A 26,408-nucleotide genomic window follows, 5' to 3' on the forward strand; every position below is an offset into this window, starting at 1 on the left:
ATATTTGATCTGATTTCCTGTCTGGTGATTGTTTTCAGAGCTTTTTGGATCATGCCTGTGGGACAAAACTGTCTGAAAATCCCGTGACATACAAAATGGCAGGAAAATAATCACCACCTGCCAGGTAAGCCACCATCAAAACACAATTCTGTCAAAGAGAGATAGTCTTTTTTTCTGTTTGAAGGGATGTTTGGGATGTTTCACTAATTTGTATGACCTCTTTTAACATCCGAGTCATGGGAAATGTTGAGAGCCTGAATGGGGACCACGCTCTCTATGGAGCCAGGCATGGCTATTTGTCACGGAAGCACATGTCTCGGTCTCTTCGCATCTCCAACAAGCAGGCCAGACGCTCTCGACATGCTTCGTCTGGGAAAATGGAGCACAGGAACTCTGAGACGAGCACACGCTCAAGTAGCACCCCCAGCATCCCACAATCCCTGGCTGACAATGGCATGGAGCCCTTCAATGAGGCAAACGCTCTTCCAGACTTTGGGAGCCCCATTTGGGTTGACCGCGTGGCCATGAATTTGCGGCCTATGTCCTTTCACATCGACCTGGCCAATCCATCGGTGCACATAACCCTACCTGGCCCCACTGCAGAGGAGGCCCAGGATGAAGATTCATACACGGGGGAGGTGACTTACCTTCAAAAAACTCAGGATGGGTCCAAGGAGACCATTGGATTTAAAAAGAAGAGGTCCAAGTCTGCAGACATGTGGCGAGATGACAGTCTGGAGTTCTCCCTGTCTGACTTCAGCCAGGAGCATCTGACTAGCACAGAGGAGATGGTCGACACGGCTGAGAGGGACTTAAATGGCTGCAAAGCCGGCCTGCAGTCCAGCCCTTCAGCCTCAGCTGGCAGGGCAAACTCCCTCGATGAGCTGTACAGCCAGAAGGAGCCGGCCCGCCAGCAAACCCAACGCCGCTACGCTAAGTGGCACGATGCAAACAGGGCTGAAAGGCAAGGAGCAGTCGACAAGATGCTGTCCCCATCCGAGGAGGATGGGAACCTGTACGGTGCATTCACCCTACCCTGTCGACGCTCTCACTGCCTGTCCGAAGGCCTGAGCAACCATCAGGCCACCACGTGCACCAGCATGCACGGCAGGAGGGCGCAGACGACACAGGTGAGATGCAGCACGCTTTCACACCATGCTGGCCGTTACGCCGCTCGTTCGTAACTTGTAAATATAATTCCATTTAAATCATGCTGCATTCACCAGAAAGACGAGCAGATGGTTTCCTCCGTCTATGAACATGTGAAGTCGGGTTTTAGTATCCGTTTGATGCTCTTCTCTACTCTCAGACAGCTGAACTGTGTCCTCCTTGGACAAAGCTCGACAAGCTTGGGCAGAATTTAAATGGAGTCTGGTGGCATCACCAATAAGACAGTCCCTCCCTGGTTTATTTGTTAGCCTATTTCCTCTAGGGCATTCACCTCACCGATAACACAGCAGACTGAGGCGTAAAAGGAATGCCGGTGGAGCAATGCGGCCTTCCCTGAAGAAATGGTTGTTTTTCCTCTGGAGAGGAGGATGACCGAAGGGGAGGAGGCGGCGCTTTGATTCACCCCTCGTTTGAAATGCTGCATTCTTTTGTTGTGATAATGAGGGAGGCCTGTCGAAGAGTGTAACAGTAAAACGTGTATGGTAGGCCTTAGAGAAGGAAGCTCTGGTGCGCATGATTGGGTCATGTGACCAGATGGGGATACCGAACTTGGCGTAACCCCCTTCATCTCCCAGGAGCCTTTTGCCATGTGGGTAGTAGGAGAGGACAGACCTTTACTCAACAACGGCACACTGTTTGCTCCAAGTAATTCACTTTATGCAACCCTTGTGTCTACCAGGCATTTGTAGCCAGAGATTCTGCAACACGTTTGCTTCAGACAGATGGCTTCATCCTAACTGCTTAGTCATCAGTCAGAGCAGGAGCTTTTGACCGACTTTCCTCGTTTCGGTGAAGAACCTTACCTATCTTGTGCTTCCGCCATGACACAGGATGTCACAGCCGGCGAGGGCAGCGAGTACGAGGACAGTGGCATCGACGGGGTGATGGTGGAGACGGAACAACACTCGAGACGCTACAAGACAATGTCGGCCTCCTTCTCCGTGTCCTCAGCCGCCGGCAGGAGCATGTTTGCAGGTAGCGACAGTGGAAGCAGCAGCGGTGGCGGCGGCGGCGGCACCAGTGATTGCGTACAGGGCGTCTATGAGAACTTTCGTCAGGAACTGGAGATGAGCTCCTGCCAGACTGAGAGCGTGGAGGAGGCCGGCTCCGCCCTGAGTGATGAGCAGAGCACTATGAGCTCCGCCTACCAGTCGTACCCTTTGCTCAGCGTTGCCCAGGGGATGGTACGCAAAGCTGGCAGGCTTGCCGTCAAGAATTTCCTTGTGCACAAGAAGAACAAGAAGGTGGAATCAGCCACGAGGCGAAAGTGGAAGAGCTACTGGGTTTCTCTGAAAGGTGTGTCGTGCCCTCAATGCATCCATAACATTAACTCTTTATTACCTCCGCCAAGGCGAGGCGGAGGTTATGTTGTCTGTGTCTGTCTGTCTGTCTGTCTGTCCGTCCGTTAGCAAGATACCTCAAAGAGTTGTGTACAGATCTGGATGAAATTTTAAGGAAATGTTGGGAATGGTAAAAACCAGGAATAGTTCATTCAATTTTGATGATGACCCAGAAGAGGGCCTGGATTCTGGATCACTTTGACATTTTCATTAACATTGCAGTCAATGGAGCGTCAAATTTTAGTCAGGTAGGGTGGGGGCCTCTATGTCACCACCTCCAGAATGGAGTCAGTAAAAAATATTTAATTTTAACATGGAAAACCCCATTTTCGGATTTAAATATCTGTTACAAAAATACACATCTGATTCACTTTTACTTTCCGTAGTTGGCGAATAAAGATACCAAGAACAATTTTGAACCTTTTGGTGATGATCCAGATCAGCATGTAAATCCAATTAGATGGGGAAGGAGCTGCTCGGTGGAGGTCTGCGCTCTGACTGCTTTTCTAGTTATCTTTATGTATTTGTTGACAGTTCGGTTTTGATTCAGTTGGATGTGCATAAAATCGGGTTCTAATCTAACTTCAGATGCAGAATGCTCAGTAATCCAAGCCTTAACTTGAGTGATGCAAGCCTAATATTATATTCCGTATCGCTTGACTGGGCTTTTAAATTAAATCCGTAAAACCATGATCATGATGCTTCCATTGCTGCAACATATCATGTTGTAGTTCTTAATGTTGGCCACTGGAGAGCAGAATTAAATTGCTAGACTCACCGTCTCGAGCAAAACTGACTTTAAAAAAAATTCTGAGTATCTTTGTCGTTCTTTCCACGAGACTTCCGTCAGTAATCTGTGCTGTTAAGTAATGTCATTTTTTCTTTTCTAGGCTGCACATTGTTCTTCTATGAGACTGACGGCCGTTCAGGGATTGACAACAGCAGTATTCCCAAACATGCCATCTGGGTAGAGAACAGCATTGTTCAGGCTGTACCAGAGCATCCAAAGAAGGACTTCGTGTTTTGTCTGAGCAATTCCATGGGAGATGCTTTTCTTTTTCAGGTAAGAGTACTGTATTTACCAACTCACAGCCCAAATGACATTTAAGCAAAGTCCCCTCCCCATGGACACGCGTCACTTTGACCTCTATGCACTTTTTTATGTTTTTCTTTCCTTTTTGTGCTCTACTTTTAATGTCTGATTTCCCTCTGATTAACACTGAACTGCTTCAACACAGAAAATCAAGTAAAGGGCTTTAATTACCTCCGTTAAGGAGGTTATGTTTTTGACGCCGTTTGTCTGTCCTTCTGTTTGTTAGTAGGCGTGTGGAAAAAGTGCTGGATGGATCTTGATGAAAATGAATCTGAAGATGGGTCTTGGTCTAACTTAGCTTTCATTAAATTTTAAAAGCGATCCGGACACCTGTCTGGATACAAAAAAAAAGAAAGAAATGGGATTTTCCTGTTTACTTATAATGGAGGCTTCTTCAAAAAATAATATCTTATCAAATTCACTCAGCAAAAAACACAGTCATAAAGGGGTCTGATATGCACTATCCTGTAAAATGTCTTCTGGATCTGATCCAGGATGAGGTCAGGAAAAAAATATCTAATTTTAACATTGAAAACTCCATTTACGGATTCAAAAGTCAGTTAAAATCAACATAGACTCTGATTCATAAAAAATCACATGTGCGGTGGCTGGTGATTGCCAGCCAGTGCATAATTGCGATATTTCAGTATGCAGAAGGGGGGGGGGGGACGGGACTCTTCATTGTTGGTGTATAAAGATACCAAGAACAATTTAGAACCTCTTGATGATCCAGATCACCATGTGGATGGTGTAAATCCAATTAGGAGGGGAATGAGCTGCTTGGCGGAGGTCTGTGCTCTCCGGGTGCTTTTCTAGTGAATGTCGACTATTTTGTTTGGTTTAACACCTGAAATCTTTTTGCTTTTCGTCCCAATGCAGACAAGCAGCCAGACAGAGCTGGAAAATTGGATCACGGCCATTCACTCAACATGTGCCACTGCGGTCGCCCGGCAGCACCACAGAGAGGACACGGTGCGCCTGCTTCGTGCTGAAATCAAGAAACTCGAGCAGAAGATAGATATGGACGAGAAGATGAAGAAAATGGGAGACATGCAGCTGTCTTCTGTTACAGACACCAAGAAGAGGAAGACGATTCTGGACCAAGTGGGCTTCCCTTGCTCTCTCTCTCTCTCTTGCTCGCTCTTTCTTTTTTGTGTGTATAAACATCACGATGTGATGCATGAGAAGAGAGTCTGTTAATAGATGATTACATGACTCTTTTGTGTGAAACATATGTTTTGATCCAAAAAGGAAAGTCACGTTATCCCAGAGTGAAAGTTTGTTAAGTGTCAGGCGACTGGCAGCACACTCTTTGTCTCGTCAGTCAGGGGACTTCCTTTTCCTCCTCAGACAGATTTCGAGTGCCTTTTTCAACCTGTTTGATAACCTAATGGGGATCAACAGCCGTGCTTAACAGGAGTCTGGGAATAATGCTATTTTATTACCGGTACATTTTCATGAGGCCAATCCTGTTCATCCAGGGAAGAGGTTCAGGGACCAAAAGATGTTGTGTTATTTTAATTAAAACATCCTGCTGTTATTTCACAATTTCTTCAAACAAAGGAATTTTTAGAGACGCCTTTGAGTGAAAATAAGTGGAATTAACAAATTCTGCATTTTTTTAAGAGTTCGCCATTGAAAAATATGTTCTGGGATTTGCTCTTTTAACATAGTTAAAGGAGGATTTTAAAAACGTGGTCTCACCCTGACATTGTCTCCATGCCCGTTTTTGAGGAATACATAAGATAACTGTTTTTCAATACTTCCTTTTTCCTAGTAGGGTTTTTAAGAATTTAGGGTCGTCCAACTACAGAACTTGATGGCATTTGATTAGGACAGAAAATTAGACATTTTATTCACTTTATTAATAAACAGACTTGAGCCACAGCACGTTAAGCCAAGTGCATCAATGTGAGTCCTCAGCTAGAGCTGAAACTCTAAGCTTTAACACGCATGTACTGAGCTGACAATGCAAAGCGTAAAACCTTAATGATGAAAAGAAAATCCCTCTCTGGGAGAAACATCTGTAAAGATTGCAAGCGGCCACACTACTCTAAATAGCACTCATCTCGTTCAACCACTGCGATCTTGACAAGTTAAATTGTAAAACGAGGAAACAGCCTGCTGAAGATTATAATCCACACTTCTTTAGTAACCTGCAGGATGACGATTCTCCCCGGGACACCTGCTGCTGCCGGACTATGCCTCTTTCTGTTCTGAAATTTTCATCAGTGATTTTTAACAGTCATATTAAAGGCTGGAGAAAAATGAGCATTTCAATTCATGTTGTGATGCAGGAGATGGAGACGCAGGCTCTTTGAGCTGCACACCTTTCAGAACCGATTACTTTTTTGTCTTTTCTCTTAAGAGCTATGCCCGATGGCGCCCAGCAATATTCTGCCATTCAATTAATTAATTGCAAAGCTCATGTTGTCTTTAATAGGTCTGCCTGCATAGAAGGGAGATCAAATGGCCTTTGTCTGGTGAGTTAGGTCGTAAGCGTTTCGGTTTGGCAGTGTCAAGTCTCACATTGTGGGGAGCTGAATAGATATAGCCCTGCTCCCGAGAAAACTGAAACGCTCCCAGCTTCAGTCTGCCAGTGGTATGCGCAGTATTGTTTCTCCCTCTTCTCTGGGCTACTTGGCAGAGATACAGAATGCTTTGCCATGGCCCTGAGCGCCTCTTCCAAACACCAATGCAAGCACCGTGACTGGGAAGGGACGGCCCAGTGAATAATCATTATATCCTTCCAAACATTAGCAACAGCAAGTGCAAGTTGGTGACGACACTCAGCAAAGTGATACCAGAGCTGCTGGGGCAAAGAGAGGAGTTCCCCGTGACTGAATTTAAACTATTCACTGAATTGTTGCGTTCCTCTCGTTCTGCAGATATTCCTGTGGGAGCAGAACCTGGAGCAGTTTCACATGGATCTATTCCGCTTCAGGTGTTACCTGGCCAGCCTGCAGGGAGGAGAACTGCCCAATCCCAAACGCCTCCTAGCCTTTGCTTCCCGCCCCACCAAGCTTGCAATGGGCCGGCTGGGTATATTCTCTGTGTCTTCCTTCCATGTACTGGTAAATATTACACTAATTGAATCTGATTTAGTAAAGTATTGCCATCATATACCTTTACAAATGAGATTCGATTTGCATTCATTTACATTTTCATACTTTTGGGGTGCAGCCTTCATGAATCTTGTGATTATTCATGAGTTCAGAGCCCCGCTCGGCTAAATCTTGGATCTAATATAGATGGATATTTGCATATAAATGCACCTAAATTGTCATTAGATAATACCCAGTGGGTTCCAAGAAGGCCTTCAGGTACATTTCAGCTACACAAATTTTAGCTTTTGCAGGCTTCAAACTTGTTATCTTGGGTTTTTGGATGAGTTGTATGTAAGAAATCCCTGAGAAACAGAGAGAAATACTTTCCATCTTTCTGGACGTACACATTTTCACCACTGGCTACATCTCTCATGGTAGGACAATTGATTCCCGGAACTAAAGTGAGCAGTGTCAGCCAATGTTTTTCTTATCTAGTAACTGCTATTTTAGAGTCTGGGTCTCATGCAGGGCACCTACTCTGAAGGTTTTTTTTTCCCAGTTTTGACCTCCCACTGGGCTACTGCGTTTATGTACTTCACAGATGAAACTCTGCTAGTGCAAGAAAACATCCCTTTTTGTGTTAGAGACGGGCAGAGCAGCAAGGCACGAATTCTCTTTTTGTTTATTCCATGTTGTAAAGCGAATGAGAGAGGTTGGGCATGTCTACGTTGTGTAAAATTCAGAATGTCTTTAGTCATAATTCTACATTTTTCTTCAATCATTTCTCTGCAATGACTTCTGCCCTTGAACTACTATAATACCCTCAAGGTAAACAGATTAATTTTCGATTATTATATATTAATTATTTGGACCGACAAATTAGATTATGTGAACTTTTATATCCTCAAATTACATACAAGTTGTTTCTTGATGGATCTTAAAGTTGTTTGGAAGATGCTTTTGAAAAGAATTGAGTCTGACCGCAGTCCACTTGCAAAAAAGCAACATGCAGATTTCGTATTCTGTGCGTTTGAGCCCCGACTGAGCCGTTCTGTTTTTACAGGTGGCAGCTCGAACAGAGGTGGGAGTTAGACGACGAACACAGGCCATGTCTCGTTCCTGCAGCAAACGCAAGAGTAGATTCTCCTCTCTCTGGGGTCTCGACACTACCTCGAAGAAAAAAACAAAAGCCCATCCCAGCATCAACCAGGTCTTAAAGGTTTTATGATTTGCATCTATTTTCAAGTGACCAAAGGAAACTGTTCTGATCACCTGCTCTTCTTTTTGTCCCAGCAGGTCTTTGCTGATGGCCAGCCAGAGAAAAGTCCTGCAGATGGCATATATTCTGAACATAGCAACAAACAAACGGTGAGGAGTTGTTCGCCATCTGTGCACATTTGACAGTTAGGCGTGGGTCAAATATGAAGGAACTTTGTCCACTAAATCTTGAGCCTTCATTCATCCTAAGTAGCAAGGCCCAGCGGTGATGATTAAATCCACTGCTCAGACGCATGAGAGATTGTAGTTTTAAGCAAGTTGAAAATACAGTGCTAGATTTGATAAACGCATTACAACAGTGAGTATATTTGCTGCAGCCAATCAGATGAGAACTACAAGTGTTTGAGTTCATTATGTTAGCAGGTTGAATGAATAATGTAATGTCTCCGTTCAAAGAAAAGCGAGCATGGACCTGAGGAAGACCTTCCACCGCCCAGCACGGAAAGTGATCTCTGGATGCCTGACCACATCACCCCATCGTGGGTCTGTCTGCCAAATGACCAGCCGGTGCTGACCATTATCCAACCAGGGGAGTCGGCCCTGTTCGTTCTGGAAACCATCTGCAAGGTAACCATCTGCAGCCAGTCTCAAATGACCTGACCCAACCTGCAGTTCACGCTTCACCCCAGTGATGTGTGCAGAACAGACACATAAAGCCATTTGAATGAACATGTGCTTTTACTATGATAGTCAATCCCTGAGTCAGAAAGATTAGAACTAACTCTGACTCATATCTCATACAGATCTGGTTTGCTAGGTAAAAATGCTGAAAAGCGTAATTTTGTTTTCAATAAAGCAAAAATGAATTGCTGATAATCTGCTGTCACATTTCTGGTATGAAACATCTTATTATTCTTCTGTCTGTCCTCCCACAGGCTCATCAGCTCGATCCCACCAAGCACTACTTGCGACTCAAATTCCATATTGAAAACCAAGTGCAATTGTACATTCCCAAACCCGAGGAGGACGTCTGCGACTTGGTTTGTAGCTCCCTGCTTATGATCTGATCCTGATCCGTTCTCCCTTAAATACGTTTTTGACCTTTCTAATCTTAAAGTCTAAACAAACAAACAAAGTAATTACATCAGGATGTGAGAAATCACAATATATGCAGAAAACCACGCACCAATGAATCATCCATTTGGTGGTGAATTATTCATAGCATTTGTATTTTTGTCCTTTTTATTTCATATGTTCTCTCAGGAGATTTGCTTACATGGGAAGACCCTCTGCCAAATGCATAAATCAGTCTTACTCAACTGTATCTGCAATGCATTTAGTATTTATATCATATGTCATAAGCCACCTCGCTCTGTGTCGTCACTAACCCACCCACCAGATTATGAACAAAGGAGGCTGTTGTTTCATATTTGATATAATAACTTATTTTGTTCTTTGCAGTTGTACAAAGAAATTGAGCTCTGCGCCAAAATAACAAAAGTGATCCAGTTTGACAGAAATGAATCCTGCATGATTGGTTATGGTAGGAACTATTTAAATGTTTCTGGGTCGTTATGAAGAATTTTTTTTAATTGTTTGCGATGAAATTACTGTCAAATAGTTCATATATTATTTCCGGTCGTTTTAAGTGACCATTCCCATTTTTACTGCACACATCCCTCAGATGTATTTTTTTTATATACCGGTACGGTGTATACTGTATATGAGTGTCTCTCTTCTTCTCTCACCTCTCTCCCCCTCCTGTTCCTCCTCCAGGTTTCTCCATTTCGGTGGTGGAGGAGGATGGAGTACAGCAGCTCTACATCACAGATGTAAAAGCGGGGGGTTTAGCCTTTGCCAAAGGTTCCTCTCTCTTTATTTACATCAAATGAACTCTTGTCAAAACCTCCTGATCTGTTTTGAACCTGACGCTTTAGAGCTTTTTTTCCCCCTTATGATTTCCAAACAGGGCATTATCCTCACATCAAGGACATCCATACACTCTCTTTACAAATGCATTAGCGCATGTTGTAGAAAAGGCAGGGAAGGGTCTGGAGAACACAGCCACTTTCATCAGTGTTGATTACTGTAATCATAACTGCTCTCAGGCTTCAGAGTAGGGCCACCAATGCAAAGCAGCTGCGGTGAGGTGCCGATCGCAAGGTTGAGTGATGTTAAAGCATTATGCTGAGGTGGCCATAGTGCAGGTAAAACACACGCAGTAATGCTGCAATATGCAAAGTGAGATGCCTGCTGTTTCCTCGTAGGTTCATGCTCGAGTGTCTGGAAGGCAAAGAACAGCTGATTCAGCAGCAGAGTGTCCCCGAAGTAACAATTTGAAATGTTCTTGTTTCTCACAAATATGGCAGCTCTTCATCTTCATTAGGGGTCAGCTAAAGGAATAACCTGCAGTCGTAGGACAGCCGATTGTTCAGGGACAAATAGCCTCCAACTCAAAACGGAATGAGGCTCAACGGTAAACTGTCTTTGTAAAGAATTTTTGATGCCCAGAATACGCTCACATCAACTTCTACTGCAAGTGATATGTGACAGCGATACTGTATGTGTCCAATTAGCTTTTCTTATTTTGATGAAATGATGCTGTGTATTTAGTGCATAAAAGTGTGAAAGGCAGTGACCTGAATGGAAGCTGATGCTGTTCCCACCCTGCAGGTCTTAATGCAGGAGATGAAATACTTCAACTGAATGGAAAAGACTCTCACAGTCTGAACTTCTCAGACATGAAGGCTGCATTTTCTCAAGCCTCGCTGGCTTTGACGGTAAACACCTTGCCCCCGGTGGACCGCCGACTGCTGTGCTATCTGCCGCCACGCCGTTCAGGTGCAGAGGCCGATCTCTACACCGACATCTTCTCCCAGAGTCAAGGTGAGAAGCGCCATCAAACACAGCCTGAAAGCTCATCAGAATCCATCTTATTGTTTTGTCTACTATTCATCGAAAGCCGGATGAAGCAACTTTACGCTTTTGCAGGTTTTGTTAGCAGCTCTTGGAAGACATGTCCAGCTCCCGAAAACGTGTAGTTTTTAAAAGCTCAGTGTTTTTTTCTGTATTCCTTATCAGGCCAAAAATAGACCACATAAGATTTCTTGCAGCTTCCTTGGTGAATCCCCACGCACGCACTCAAATGGTGAAGATAGCAGCCTGCCGGCGGGGTATTGGAGCCCGGCTTTGTAGAATAGTTTGATAGTTTGTCTTCCATGGTCTGAAATGACGAGTCCATGACAGTATTTCCTGTGTACTTTACAGTGGTTTTAAAATGTTGTCATCACATTTAAAGAAAGAAAATGCTCAGCATTTTATCTGTCATGCATTACTTTTTTTTCCTCTTCTTTTTTTGCAGAGGAGATCCTGGACGACGGCGTGGGACTGTTGCTTGAGAGTGCCGGAGACAGCCTTGATGATGACTTTGAGATCTTCAGCGAGTTAGAATGCAGAAAGGTAGAATCCACGGTTCCGATTTTGTTCAGTGTCTGAATAAAACTTTCATTTGATATTCTGGCTCTCTCCATTTGTCCTTCACAGCATCGCTCCTCAGCTCCATCTGTTACGAACACATTTTATCTGATTTAAGGAAGCGGAGTTGTGCCCATATGGATTATGTGTGGTGATTTGAATCATTGTCATAACGAGCAAAGATATATTTAGTTTACTTCTAATTAAGCATTTGGACACGCATTATAAAATAATTCCCAGAGCAGGATTGTCAAAATAAGCGAATGAAATCTTCTAATGCCAATTTAAAAGATGCATTTGTCTTTGATTGAGCCAGTGGCATCTTTCTGGTACCAGCTGGCTTCAATGGACAGCTGGGCTCCTACTCATGAATGAAAATGTCATTTTGAAGATCTCAAATGAAAACATGTGCTCATTGCATCATTTCAAGGATCACTGTTTTTTCCTAAATTCCTATTATCAGACATTGTAACGATGCATTTTATTATAATATGATCAAAATGAGGATTTCAGTTCTCAGCAAAATGTAGGAAGAAATGTTGAGCATTCCATCAATGATGTTTTGTTCTCCTAGATTTGTCTTTTTCAAAGGAAGTCTGACTTTTATCCTCAAATGCTTCTCATAGCAGAGTGCAGCCTCTTATAACAGGACACAGATATGTTGGGATTAAGTATCCTGAAATGCAGTAGAAATGTTTGGAATTGAACTCTAAGCTCATAATCGAACAAAATCATACCAGTATTTGTGCTTGGACTTCATCCTCGTCTAAAAACAAGTATTCCTCCAGAGACTAACCCCTACAGAAAACGTTACTTGGCCCTCCGGTAGAGATCATTGTTCCTGCACAAGAGGGTAAACATCCTCTGTAACATGCAACATAGCCTCAGTGCTTATTCACTATATTTTATTGGCCACATTGGTCTGCTGTTTAGTTTTCAGGCATTTGTGCCAGAAATTCAGAGTCAGGATTTCTTCCAGGCCTCACCATTTGGTGCTGACTTTCACCAGCTAGTGTGAAATTTCATCGTCGACTAGGCAATAACACAATTTTCTCCACTGGTTCAGTGAACAAGCAAGCACTTGCAAAAAATGTTGCATCTTGGATAACTTTCAAACTGTCCATTGCTATATGCTGTCTGCTTTTTGTCGGGGTGTTGTGGAAAACGGAATGCACTACAGACTCGGTTCTTAAATAAATCCTTGATTCCAGTTAGAGATTGACAGCATCTGCATGGAATATCTGTAGGTGTATTTCTTTCTTCTTGATTTTGTCCACTTACTGATCTGAACCAGGACGCCTTCTGAGAGTCAGAATAGCTTCCTACCCTTAAATACATTTTGGCACGGCGACTTCTCATTTTCTTCATGTCAAACCTCTTGTATTGCTGTTCCTGTATTCAGCGTCTCATTTGCTGCTCCCTTCTCCCCATCACCCGTCCCATTCCCCAAATCTTTCATTTACCTACCTGCAGTAGGTAGCATGGCTCATTCGGCCAATCTTGCTCCACCTTTGAGGAGAAGCCTCCTTTGCTCCTGCTCCTCTGCTTTCCCTGCTCTGGATGATATTACTGTAGCGGTGAAGGAGTCGGCGAGATCTTCACCCTCGCAATCTGTGCCTGAGTTTAACAGCCTGTAGATAACAGGGAGAGCGAGGGAGGTAGCGGCAGAATATCAGTGACGGAACCACAACAGACAGTGAGGGTGAAAGGAAGCGGAGTTGGAAGACTGTAAGCGCTGGTGGGCGGAGAGGAGGAGGCTGTGCAGCTTCACTCATCCTTCATCACAAGCACCACAGCTCCTTGTCTTTTTTGTGTGTGTTGGAGAGGCACAGTTTAGTCTTGACTCTTTCCAAAGCGAGAAGTCTCTTTCTCTCTGGCTCTGAAACTGACGCAGACTGTCCACCTACACCTGGCTATGTCCCTCCTCAAGTGGAGCAACCACAGGAAGCGCTCCTCCGACTCCATCTATGACATGCTGCATCTGGTGAGAATCCTTCTTTCTATCAGCTTTCTTTACCTGGCTCTCTGTAATACATGGCCAGATGGGCAGCTCTGACTTTCTGCAGACAACCATGGCTTGATGTGACTTTGTACAACTTGCACGCTGCATCTTTACACTTACACTCTGACTGTGGGAGAGTTCTCTCTTTTGGCACCTCGAGCTGTGATCTGAGACTTCTCTCAGGGCAGCCGTATAATCAGCTTCCTACTCCACCATTAGGGCTTTCATTCTTTGAATCCATTTTTAATATATATTTCACTTAGATGGGGGGGAAATGCTCATCGCTGTCATCTGACAGTTTCACCCAAGCCGGCCTCTTATCAGCAGTTTCTCTTTTTGTGAAAGCTTTATGTTTTGAGCCCCCCCCCCCCCCCCCCCCCGTTTCTTTCTCTTTCTTTCTGCACGGCCGGTCATGGCATGACTGTCCGTGAAAACTAAGCTGCCATGGTGTTAATTAGCCCAGATTGTGATTCTGAAAACTATGACTGGACTGTGACAGTCTTATTAGGCTCTGTTGTTTGCTTGTGCAGGAAATACCTTTATTGAAAGACTGAGCCCCTCTTTTTGGATGGAAAACTGATTGTTTGCTTCAGAGTGTTTTTTCTTGTTTTTGTTTGTTTTAAATCTTGCTGTCATACTGCACTTAAACTTACATTGAGATGAAGGAAGATGGAGGAACAAATACAGACAATGCAATGCTTTATGGATGCTAATGGGGCAAATCTCATAGCCTGTTTTAACAGGATCTTTACCAGCAGTGGTAAAAGTCAGGGAGTCACGGAGACTCTGTGCATTAACTATGTTTACTCCATCATTAATTAGCAAAAATGAAAACAACAAATTGAACAAGATGCTCATTGCAGCAGATCGTTCTCTGCAGATTCTGCTAAAAGAAAGGCACTACTGCATCATCATTACATTTACAGACACGGCACTTCCGACTTGATTTGATAATTGAGATCGGCCTGATTGTTTGAGAAATTGTCAAGAGGAACAAAAACAGCTGTTATGCCTTGTGTATTGATGCGTTTGCGTGATGAAATGGTAATGCTCAGAACCAGTGTCGACTGCAAAGCTGCACGGGAAGCTTTTGTGACCCTGCGTAACCGGGTCCCTGGCTAACACAATGTTCCTCCCATGTCATTCTGGAGAACCAGCCACTGTATCCCAGAGCTGCTTCAAGCATCTACTGATTGTCAGTTATAAAAAATGTCTGCTTTCAATACCTGCTGTGATTCCTGTGATTTGCGCTGTGCCGTTTTCTTTGGATCTTTTTTTGCATCATTTATGACAGAATATTAATTGGAAAACTTCTGATCTTAAATTCCTTCTACGTAAGATAAGCACAGAGTTGTGTTTGTGCTTGTTTTTTTTTTCTGTCGCTGTATTGATATCAAAGGCCAAACTTAAAATATGGCAGTTATGACAGGGTAAGTTTTCAGCTTGTTGCAAACAAAGTGTATTACTTTAGCCACGTAGGCTGTTGGGTGGGGGTCTATTTCCATCCAAAATGATAGTCTATGGAACATAAAGGCTGGTCTCCATGGCAACCCACATTTTATGGATAGATATTGTGTGTATATTTTGATTCTGTGGAATATGACACCACCGATCCATCAGTTGGAGGACAACACCAGGGAAACGAGGGATATGGGTGAATTAGAGGGGGGCGGAGAGTCATTGTTGTGACGGAGTGAAAATAGACCAAAACCAAAACGGCTTCTCTGCCTGTTTCCAGGCTCACTCTCTGCACAGTCATGATTCTCTGTGCATCAGTAGGTGAAAAGTGAATCCTGTAAGTTAGTATCGAGGTGTTTCTTTTTGTTCTACTCGTTCATTGTTTGGATTTCACTTCCGTTGCCCTGATGTTGGATTTACAGATTCTCCTCGATTCTCTCTCTCTCTCCCCTCAATTTGCAGAGTACGGAACAAGTTGCTGCTTTCTGCCGCAGTCTCCATGACATGAATCCCTCGGAGTGTGTGTCATCGTCTCCTAGCCCGGAGTCGCCCTTCCCACCTCTTTCAACTCCGCGGCAGCTGTCCGATGCTGACAAGCTCCGCAAAGTCATCTGTGAACTGGTGGAGACCGAACGCGCCTATGTCAAAGTCAGTATCATTAATCTTACTTGTGAGTGACAGATGGTCTCTGTGAGTGTGCGTGCGTTGCTGTTGTCCATCAATCTGTATTTCTGCCTGCGTCGGGTTGTCTTTGCCTTCATCACCAATCCATGTTTATCCAGGAGATATGAGGAGTGTGCAGCTGTGCCCTTGCCTGCACACAATTTTGCACGATAACTGGTGTATTGTAGAACGGACGGGCTCGTTCTGAATTTGGATTATTTTTCCTAATTACTCGCACTCAATGGATGTGGTGTTTGCGCGTCGAGTCTGTAGGGGTTGGATTTGGTAGTTCAAATGTTTTGAAATATACTGCAGGCACGGACAAAATCATGGAAAGACTAAATATATATACAGTAATACCTTGACCAACCTCGTAACTCAAATCACTTAAATTTTGATGTAAAATAACTGAAAACGATTTAATCTGTTTAAAAACACTCAAATCAATGATAATAAGATTTTTTTTTTAATTGCTATATTCAATATAATAAATAATATACAGTACTACTGTAATATAAAATGTGATTTTATTATGAGTTTTAACTGCGAGACAGACGTTAGCGGTAACAGTGGTGTGCCGTGCGAGGAGGGATTGGGGGGGGTATACATATACACTTAGATAAACTTAGACATGATAGTTATGCCCTTGAAAGGCTTTGTGTTCTTGATAACACCCTTCTGATGTGCTCCACTCGTACTGGCGTGCCAAATCACTTACACGGACACCACGGTCGTGTTTGTTGATAATTTCATGCTTCATCTTCATCATCTTCATCGTGGGTCTTTTCTCGTCACTGCCATCCTTACCACTTGCTGTCTTTGGACACATCACTTATAAAGAATATTCACAGATACAGCAAACATCACTGAATGAGTGACGTGCTCTTGGAGCGCTCGGCCACCTGGTGTCAGCATCTGGAAGTCGCTCGTATCTCAAATTTATACTTTCATTTCAAAATATCGCCACAGGCTTGCTAGTATCTCGGAACACTCGTATGTCGAGGTATTACTGTATATTTTCCTGACCTCATTCTGGATCAGATTCAGAAGATATTTTGCATGATAGTGCATATATGACTGATTCTTGGTGAAAGAATTGAATGCTTATTTTACAAGCTACGGCTTTTTGAAAAAGCCTCCATTATAACTAAATGGGAAAATCAGGATTTGTTCGTATCCAAACAGGCATCCAGATTGCTCTCAAAATGTGATCAGATGTAAGTTAGACCAAGACCCTTTTTTTTCATCAAGATTCATCCAGCAGTTTTTCCGTAATCCTACTAACAGACAGACAAACGAACAAACGGCATCAAAAACAACCTCCTAATTGCAGGTAAAGATTAGAAATGTTGTCAATGTTTTGTTTGGCCAACCTAATTTTGATAAATTGGGCGGTATTTCACCAACTTTATACAATGATACGACTTAATTTCATCAGTATGTTTCTATATAGCTTCCCTTATATATATATATATATATAAAAAAACACATTACCACTGTCTTTAATGTGTTTGGTTGCATGTTGTATTTAAGCCAATAAAAAGCTGTGCGTTTGCATGTCTGATGAAAACACACAACGTTGATTCAAACATAATGCACACTCCTCTTCCAGGATCTCAATTGCCTGGTTGGGAGATATTTAACGCCACTACAGAAAGAAACCTTCCTCACTCAGGATGAGGTATGTCAAATGAGCCTGTGAAAGGTAGCTGGCTTTTAAAATGCCAACGCTGTTGAAATGTTCTGTGAAAAGTGGGTTGCATAATCATGTGGAGAGTAGCTGTGTGCAAGGACAAGAGGGATGGATGCTGAGAGCGAGGGGGAGGTTGGCAGAGAAAAGTGATGTTTTACACGCACTTGTAATAATGAATTGCATGTAGTTTTATTGCTTTCTAAACACACATTATTAAAGCAAGGGAGTACAGAGAAATCATGTTGGCTCGTCTCCCCTAGCTGGATGTGTTGTTTGGGAACTTGCCGGAAATGGTGGAGTTCCAGGTGGAATTTCTCAAAACTCTGGAAGATGGAACCAAACTGGTTCCGGATCTGGAGAAGCTGGAGAGAGTGGACCAGTTCAAGGTAGGCCATCTCTTTGTGGAACGAATGTCAATGTTTCAAACCGCTGGTTGGGTAACTTCTCCTCCCTTTCCCACAGAAAATCCTCTTCTCTCTGGGAGGCTCTTTCTTGTACTATGCAGATCGTTTTAAACTCTACAGTGCTTTCTGCGCCAGTCACACCAAAGTCCCGAAGGTCCTCGTAAAGGGTGAGTGAATGGCGTTCCTCCTCGGCTCAAAGAAGAGCGCGTATTTATATCCATCAATCATCTGCCGTATTGTGCAGAGCTCCATAGATTTGCTCACTGAGTTGTCAGTCAGACATTTGTCCATTTGATCTCTACGCATTTTCAAGTTGGTGGCTCCCTAGGCTGAGAAGATATAATAAGCAGTGCTGATCGCTCTTTAGTACGCCCACTCCCTTTACCACTGACTGGATTGCCTTTTGTTCTACATTCAGTGCCTCCACGACCAGACTTGATTGTGTTATTTGCATAAAACTGTTTTTGACATTCTTTATATCCATCACTTCTATATGGAGCAGTTCTTTCTGACCTGGCTATAGATAGTTTCTAATTAAGTGCTTTTACATATTGATGTAACTAAAATGAATTGTGTAAACCACTGATGATTGGAATCATCTGTTTGTAAAGAACACGTCATGGGTCGAATATGAAAGCGGCTCAAATATCTGGAAGTCGTTCAAAGCGATTTCTTTTTTCCCACCAGCCAAAACTGATGCGAATTTCAAAGCCTTCCTGGATGAGCGCAACCCCAAGCAGCAGCACTCTTCCACCCTGGAGTCATACCTGATCAAACCCATCCAGAGGGTGCTGAAGTATCCCCTGCTCCTGAAGGAGCTCTACTTGCTCACAGACCCAGACAGTGAGGAGCACTACCACTTGGATGGTAAGGCGCTCTCGCATGGCTGAGTGTTCTCACAAGGATTCAACCCTGACCTCGTGGTTCTTTTTTCCCCCTTCTGAAGTTGCCATGAAAGCCATGAACAAAGTGGCCAGCCACATCAATGAGATGCAGAAGATCCACGAGGAGTTCGGAGCAGTGTTTGATCAGCTCATCATTGAGCAGAGTGGAGAAAAGAAAGAGGTAGGATGAACATGCTCTCTCCGGCTAACTAAAGTGTGCACGTGTAGCGATCACTGCCGTCCCACTGCTTTTGCCAGGTTGCTGATCTGTCCATGGGCGACCTGCTCCTGCACACCAGTGTGACCTGGATCAACCCTCCTGCCTCTCTGGGGAAATGGAAGAAAGAGCCCCAGATGGCGACATTTGGTATTTTATGGGTGCATTCTATGATTATCTCATGGTTTTCACTTGTATCACATAAAGAAGCTCTCGTGATAATGGATCTGTTTTTCCTATATATAGTGTTTAAAACAGCAGTGGTCTTCATATGCAGAGATGGATCCAAGCAGAAAAAGAAAATGGTGCGTTTCTCAAAGGAATGAAGAAGAGCACATTCTACCATTGTACACTGCCAGGTGCAGCATTTGAGGACCAAAAACAAATTCTCTATTTGAATGATTGTAGGGTGGGTCCCATCGGGTCTCTATGTCTTCAGAAGAGAAAGACCCCTTCCGATTCTGTCACATGATCCCAACTGATGCCCTTCAAGTCAGGTCCTTGAACAATGCAGGTACATTATGCTGTGAATGTTACGGCCTACTGTATTGAAATGCTATTTCTTTTTGTTTTGTTCTTCTAGTGCCACAAATTACTTCAGTAAAGCATACCAGGTTACTCTGTGCATAAGACAAAGTCCGGAGGTTTTTTTTTTTATGTTTATCTGTTTTCCAGATGGGGAGGGCTCAGCTGTGTGCGACATAGTCCACATAAAGTCTGAGTCAGAGGGAAGGCCAGAGAGGACCTTTCAGCTGTGCTGTAGGTGAGGATCCCTTCTAATGGAGGTTGAATCCCACTGCTGATAGCAGCTTGTGCTGATATGGCCCCGTCTACCGTTATCTACAAAGTGACTATCTGAAAACACGCCCTTCTGTCTCCCTCAGCTCTCCAGAGAGCAGAAAAGACTTTCTGAAGACGGTCCATTCCATCTTGAGGGAGAAGCACCGCCGGCAGCTTCTAAAAACGGAGAGTTTGCCGCTCAGCCAGCAGTACGTGCCCTTTGGAGGAAAGCGCCTTTGTGCCCTGAAGGGCGCTCGTCCTTCCATAAATAGAGCAGGTGACTGCTGGTCTGTTGCTGCATTCATCCTACACCTTCAAGTGGCCCAAATTCTAACTTCTTTCTGTATAGGTCCTGTAGTGGACTTTTTTTCTCCACGTATACCGGTGCATTTAATATAGGGGGTAGCTTGAATCAGTTTGGATATTCCAGGTGAACCTGGAACTTTGTACGTTTTATTCAGCCAGTCCTATGTGACTAAAACAAACAAACGTCCTGAATATGTTAGTGTCACCGTCATTATCATCTTTGTCATTTGTTTTTTTTTGTGATCTGTTTTGTGCAGCATCTGCCCCCACGCGGACTCTCGGCAGGAGGAAGTTGGTACGCAACCGTTTCACCATCGACACAGACATTGTTTTTGACGGAGATCCCGAACAGGACCTCGCGTCACCGCAGGAACCTGATGTAATTCGGCTGCAGCAGGACGATGAAGTGCCGCAGGAGCAGCAGTCTGACCTCGCAGGCGACACGGATCGCTGGGTGGAAGAACAATTCGACCTGGAAGAATACGAGGACCAAGGAGAGGTGAAGGAAACTGATATCCTTAGTGATGACGATGACTTCTGCCGGACACCCAGACTGCCGTCCACGGAGCTGGAATCCCCCATCATGGCTTTGTCCTTGGCAAGTCAGGAAAGAGAAGAGAGCGAGAACCTCAAGTCCCCATCAGCTAGTAAGTGGCCCAACATAGACAAGCACAGCAGCAAGATTGATGACGATGTGGAGCAAATGGACAAGGAGATTTGGTTACGGAGAAAGCAATCTGTTTCACCCCCGGACTGTGGCACATAAATGCTGAATTAGACAGCCAGACGGCGAGTGACAAACAGCTTTACGTGGGCTCCACAGGAATAAGTCATCCATCTACACAAACGATGCATGGGGCATTGACGTATACCGCACACCTAGTAGGAGATGTACTTTTCCTTACCTTGGTTTTTGCCAAATGCTTTCTGTACAGGTAAGACAAGTAGTGGAGCAATACAGGAATACAAAACGAGGGAGCTTTATTTTGAATCAAATGCTGCCACATAGACATGCACACTTTGGGAGATGAAATAATGGTACAATCATGAAATCTAATCAGTTGTTCTTGATTGGCATGGTTTGCACATTTGGGCAGAATTCTATAGCCCTGCCTGCTGTTGCCAAATTTGGACATTGCAAGAAGATAAATATTTGTATTGTTTATGTGACTCAGAGATGATATTTTAAGTAGTTAAGGGCTGTGTATGTTTTGTCCCTAAAGAAATAGAGTAAATAATTGCAAAGGTCTTGTCTTGCATAGCTCACCGTACTGTACATTTTCATATGAATATACACTGACATGTTTTGAGAACCAATTTCCTGGTTATATATTGTATGGTTTGAATCTTGTTTTACAACTTAAAGTGTCTCTTTTTACCTTGGAAAATGTGTTTTTTCTCTTATTCCGATAGACAAGGGATTCTAAGTTGTTGTTTTTTTTAACCTAACATAATCCTGTTTTACTTGAATTTGCTGTTCATGTTTTTTGTTGTTGACAGTGATACAATTTTCTTGTGTTTTTTTTGCCCCTCAGTATTGCCATTCACAGAATGCTTGATTCTAAATTTCATTCTTCACATGCCTGCACAGTCTTCTGCTTTAGGGGATTTGCACATCAGCTATTATAAAGTTATAGTGTTTAAAGAACATGTTCACTAGTGATGGATTACAAAGCAATGTTTTTTTTTATTTATTTTTAATGTAAATTAGTTTGCATAAAAAAAAACACGAGTCATTATTTTCATGAAGAGTCCAAATGTGCTCAAGCAATCAAGGGAAAAGACTTGGAGCATGACAGAGAAATGAACGACATCATAAACAGGTCATTGTGCTACTAAGACTGCATTTTTATTACTCTGTACATAGAAGATGTATTGATATCATAATAAAGTTGTTTCCTACTTATAATTCAAAGTGATTGGTTTGTGTGGCTTTTTTTCCCAGCAGCTGATAATCAGGTTCAATGCCCTGCCTCAAAGCAGCTCACAAAGATGGACTGCAATTTCGGAACAAAAGTGAAATCTCTCTATATATTTTTTTTAAATTTAGGAGACCGTAAAAGCCACTTTTGTATTTACAACCTATGATAGTCAGCGAAAGGATTTAAAAATAAAATAAGGAAAGAAAATCTGTTTGTTGAAATCGCTTTATACCTGCACTCTTTCTAATGGCCAGCAGGGGGAATTCACAGGCTCTACAATGGAACGCAAAGCTGGGATGCTTTATGGCCCCGCCCACCTTATGCATGACGTATCACATCATAACCTAAATGTTCTCAGTTGGAACCAGCAGCATCGATAGAAAGAACTACCGTACTAAAATTAATCTGAGACTTCCCATAATAGAACTGCCTTTCCTTTTTGGTAACAACATGGCCTCTCTGAGAAGACTGAGTCCAACCTTTGCATTTTTTTTTTTTTTGCTGAATCAATACATCCTTAAACAGTAATTCAGCTGTTGATGTCAAAGACATCAGAAATTCAGTTGCTCTGTTATATCACGAGTGAACACACAACGTAATAATCAATGATCCCCCCCTTCCCTAGCTCCTCTTTCTTTTCTTTTCCTTTTTTTTTACCACTGAGCTGTGTGGACACCCAGACCCGTCCCTTTATCACGCTTGTCAATCTCCACCCTTCCCTAAAAGCTCTGGCACTCCCTCAGATTACAGGAAACAGTCTCTATTGTCTGCAGCAATGGGATCTGCTGGAAGGCTGCCGAGTGCACTTCGTTTAAAGGCTGGAAAAAAAGGCAAATCTTGATCAAACTCACACATAGATGGGAGAAATCTATATTTTATTATTTTGTGAAATGATGATATAGACAGAGGAAAGAGAATGGAATTACGTGCAATTCACTGCATTCAATGCATTTGAGTTCACCTTCATGTGTTCCTCAGTACACAGTAAGCTGTGCACATTTATGTAGAATGATAGTATCACTGAACAAACCTGTTCAGCAGGATTGACGGTTTCTGTTCCTGCTTCATGACGTCTCCTGTTACACTTCTCAGAAACAGCATAACCGGGCGTTGGTCATACCTTTCCGATGAGCAAAGCGTGTTCCGTTGAGAACTCTGAAATCGCCTGCTGGTTTGACCATGTTCTTATTTGCAGAGAGACTGCTGTCACATGTCACGCTTGACTTAGGAGAGGCCATTCTTTAGGTTATAGGTGCCCATTCAAACTTCATTTTACAACATTAAGATTAAAAGTACATGAAGGTAATTATTGCTGAAATATTTGGGTTGGATTCCATTTGTTTCAGGTTAACTAGACTCCGGGTACTTTTTCTCTTTCACTGTTCGGTTGTTCTTCTTGCACTGAAAACAAAATAAGACAGAATAAGTTTGCATTCACTTTTGACCCAAGAAGTCTTTGGGTGTTCGGCATTGACAAGGTGATAACTGCTGGCAAATGGACAATGCTGAGGCAGAAGGAAACCAATCCTGCTCGAGTTTCTGTGCTCAACACCTTTTCAGCATCTCTGTTTACATGTAAAGGAGGAGGCGGCTGGGAGGGATCATCTCTTCACCCTTCAGTTTCACAAAAACTCAGCACATAAACACGCCATCACAGCCTACATACATTGTAAACCAATGCCTTTCACATATATTTAATTGGGGGGATTTTAGATCTGACGTTTTTTAATAGCAATAGGTTTTACCGTCTAAGAAATGTCCCCGAAGTTACGTCAACCATTGAGATGTGCTGTACAGAAACAGACTTTCATCAAATGGGACTTTACCCTGTGATTGAATTTGTTTTTGATGAATGGTCCTAATCAGAGTTGATTGTTGGAAGGGGCCATTGTGTTGTTATTCAAAACAGGAAGTTCTCTTTGGCATTTCACCATTTATGTAGCAGATAAGTTGCTCAACCAGTAAACTCGCATTGCATCGTTGGCATTTTTGTTGTGGGTGTATAAGTTCCTTGACTTGCTTTTCCACTCAGATTTATTTCTAACACTGTGAGAGAGCAGCCAGAGGTCTATCGTCGCCTCATTGTGTTACAGCTGCAATGGCCTCTTACGCCACCGCTTACAGCGGCTACAGCAAACCTCCTCAATCGTATTTGGGATCATACTACGATGAGAAGCAAGCCAAGGCCTACTCAGATTATCAAGACTCTATCAATGAGGAGAAAAGGATACTTGAGAAAACGAAGCGCCGGAATGCCATCTGTTGTGAAGTCGTCGCCCTCGTCATTGGCTTTATCGGGCTGATTGGAGTGGCGGCTGTGACGGGCCTGCCGATGTGGAGGGTCACGGCCTTCATCGAGGAGAACATCATTGTCATGGAAACTCGTTGGGAAGGATTGTGGATGAACTGCTACAGACAAGCCAACATCCGGATGCAGTGTAAAGTGTACGACTCCTTGCTGTTCCTGCCCCCGGACCTTCAGGCTGCCCGGGGTCTGATGTGCAGCTCTGTGGCCCTGACCGCCTTCGCTCTCATTGTTTCAGCAGTTGGGATGAAGTGTACCAGGGTGGTGGACAATCGGGCTCGCACCAAGCATATCGTCCTCGTGGCTGGAGGTTGTCTGTTTCTTATGGGCTGCGTTACAATCCTAATCCCAGTGTCTTGGACTGGCCATGTTATCATCAGAGATTTCTACAACCCCCTGCTGATCGATGCCCAGCGGAGGGAACTTGGGGAGGCTCTTTACATCGGTTGGGTGACCTCAGCTTTGCTTTTTTCTGCCGGAGTGATCCTGCTCTGCCGTCACGCTCCCCACACCCAGGATCCAGGGGAGCAGATTATATACAACCAAGGGGGGAACATCTACCAACCTGCATACCAACCTTACACGTACCAGCCGGCATATTCCTACCAGCCGCCCTACTCTGTACCCCCATCGGTAGCTTACACCCCAAGTCAGTACTAGTGGGAGAAATTAAAGAGAGAAATTTTGGAGAAATATTTTGACTCCCTGGAAATGGCTGAATATTTCATAGCATTCGCATAAAGGTTAGGAATTCTGCAGAAATTAAGATTCATTACGGAACTGATTGTGTTTTGGCTATGATGATTGTGACCGTCAGTTTTTTGTTGTTTTTGTTTGTTTGTTCTCTATGCTTAATTCAGACAAAATTATGTCAGTCATCCCTCGAGTAATTTAAATGTGTAAAAATACATGAGTTAAAGATTGATAACAGTGTAGAATAGAAATAGAAAGCATTTATTGTCATTGCATTGTGGATATACAATGAGATTAGGAGTGCTGCTCCGTTTGTCTTTACAGTCTCTGCTGACAAGCCCTTTGAGAACAAATCATTCACTAAGCCGTTTCTGGGTAATATACCGCCAAATATTTTGTATTGAATGTTAAGTTCTTGTTGTAAATGTGTATATATTTTCATGCTGTTGGCCTGGGTGTAAGGTCAATTGTGGTTTGAAATAAAGGGATAAGATTGTTCAGAGAATTGGGATATTTTTGTATTGTCACCGCCATGATCATGAAGCTGAGTTATTACTGCTTCCTGCCAAAGGTTTCCTGAAGATTCGAAAGTTCTTGTTGAAACTATTTGTACATGAACTACTTCCTATGGTTTTATCTAATATCTTACTTCATTTTATGTAATACACATGCACTTATAACTTCATACATTGACCATCATAAATCTTTGAAAATGTCATTTTTCTTCATTTAATAATCAAAATCTTTAAGTCCTTTCCTAAATGGTTTCATATTTGGACATTTCTTAAGCTGCTCATTCAAGCTCTTCCATAGTTTCACACTCTGTACAGAGACACAAAAACTTTTTATTTTACTTTGAACATTTTGTACTTTGGAGTAAAGTTTTTCCTGTAAAGTGATATCCTCATTCTGAGTAAATAGATTTTTTTACATTTCGAGGTAAATTATAAATGGAATCTGTATGATCTGCAACTCCCCTTGATCCTTAAATTCTAAAAACTTTGACTCTAAAAACAATGGACTCAATGATCCCTGTAACCTGGGCCATGGTTAACCCTTAAAGTGGCTGAACAGTTGTGTATTATTTCCCCACACAAGTTAAATATGACAGGAATAGTGAACAGGAGCATGTGCATAAAGATTTGTTTTATTTAAATCTTGTTTTGCTCTATGTATTATTGCTATACTTCCATGCCCCCAACATGACTGATGTAAGATCACTCCTAAAAATGTCATTTCATTCACTTTTTCAATAATCACTCCATCGAGCTTCAACACAACATTTCACCAACTGTTGTGTAAATGTAGAGCTGTGTTGTCGAGTTACGCAGCAGCCATTGTTAGCAGCGATAATATGCTAAAACAGGTAAAACCTGATCACACAGGCCCGCCAGCAACACAATGCTGTCAGGGGATTTCATCTCAACAAAGCCAGGGCTGCAACAGACAATTACTATGGAGACACACACACACACATTTGCTAATTCTCCCTTAGCCAGTGCTCAATGTAATGTTCTGTTATTAACTCCCTGTAACAAGCCGAATTTAAACTTGGCTAAATACTAGGCTGAGCCCCAGATGTGATTCATGTCTTTGAAATGTGAAGTCATATCTAGAAACTCATTAACCATTTGTAATTTGAATATGGTCAAGGCTTCTAAACTTTTAAAGTGACCTCTTGTAATTTGTCAGACTTTTTTTTTAAACAGAAGGAAGGAAAACTCTTTCTTGTCCTGCGT

General features: G+C 43.0%; 2 protein-coding genes across 2 annotated transcripts; both read left to right on the forward strand.

The window, feature by feature from the left end:
• Positions 1 to 236: 236 nt before the first annotated feature.
• LOC137901122 (rho guanine nucleotide exchange factor TIAM1-like) lies at positions 237 to 21,668 on the forward strand. Its single transcript, XM_068745122.1, has 25 exons — positions 237 to 1,130; positions 2,001 to 2,466; positions 3,401 to 3,573; positions 4,483 to 4,707; positions 6,492 to 6,677; positions 7,714 to 7,860; positions 7,947 to 8,018; positions 8,325 to 8,495; positions 8,804 to 8,908; positions 9,330 to 9,411; positions 9,645 to 9,731; positions 10,542 to 10,754; positions 11,230 to 11,327; positions 15,265 to 15,450; positions 17,078 to 17,146; positions 17,419 to 17,544; positions 17,621 to 17,729; positions 18,250 to 18,429; positions 18,509 to 18,627; positions 18,705 to 18,813; positions 18,910 to 18,968; positions 19,072 to 19,177; positions 19,339 to 19,426; positions 19,548 to 19,720; positions 20,007 to 21,668. The coding sequence occupies exons 1-25, from the start codon at positions 237 to 239 to the stop codon at positions 20,513 to 20,515; spliced, it is 4,752 nt and encodes a 1,583-aa protein (XP_068601223.1). The 3' UTR covers positions 20,516 to 21,668.
• A 2,059-nt stretch (positions 21,669 to 23,727) lies between these two features.
• Positions 23,728 to 25,279, forward strand: cldn8.2 (claudin 8.2). Its single transcript, XM_068745348.1, has one exon. It carries the CDS (start codon positions 23,770 to 23,772, stop codon positions 24,634 to 24,636), a length of 867 nt encoding a protein of 288 aa, XP_068601449.1. The 5' UTR covers positions 23,728 to 23,769; the 3' UTR covers positions 24,637 to 25,279.
• Positions 25,280 to 26,408: the final 1,129 nt, after the last annotated feature.

Source organism: Brachionichthys hirsutus, chromosome 11 (genome assembly GCF_040956055.1).
Source record: "Brachionichthys hirsutus isolate HB-005 chromosome 11, CSIRO-AGI_Bhir_v1, whole genome shotgun sequence".
In the NCBI taxonomy this organism is placed as follows: domain Eukaryota; kingdom Metazoa; phylum Chordata; class Actinopteri; order Lophiiformes; family Brachionichthyidae; genus Brachionichthys; species Brachionichthys hirsutus.

What these genes read in the sequence shown, in the direction of transcription:
- LOC137901122 (XM_068745122.1), top strand. Translation starts at nt 237, where the DNA reads ATGGGAAATGTTGAGAGCCTGAATGGGGACCACGCTCTCTATGGAGCC. An exon ending in AACATAGCAACAAACAAACG is followed by an intron (nt 8,019 to 8,324) that starts GTGAGGAGTTGT and finishes CTCCGTTCAAAG; the next exon opens with AAAAGCGAGCATGGACCTGA. An exon ending in CCCGAAGGTCCTCGTAAAGG is followed by an intron (nt 17,730 to 18,249) that starts GTGAGTGAATGG and finishes TTTTCCCACCAG; the next exon opens with CCAAAACTGATGCGAATTTC.
- cldn8.2 (XM_068745348.1), top strand. Translation starts at nt 23,770, where the DNA reads ATGGCCTCTTACGCCACCGCTTACAGCGGCTACAGCAAACCTCCTCAA.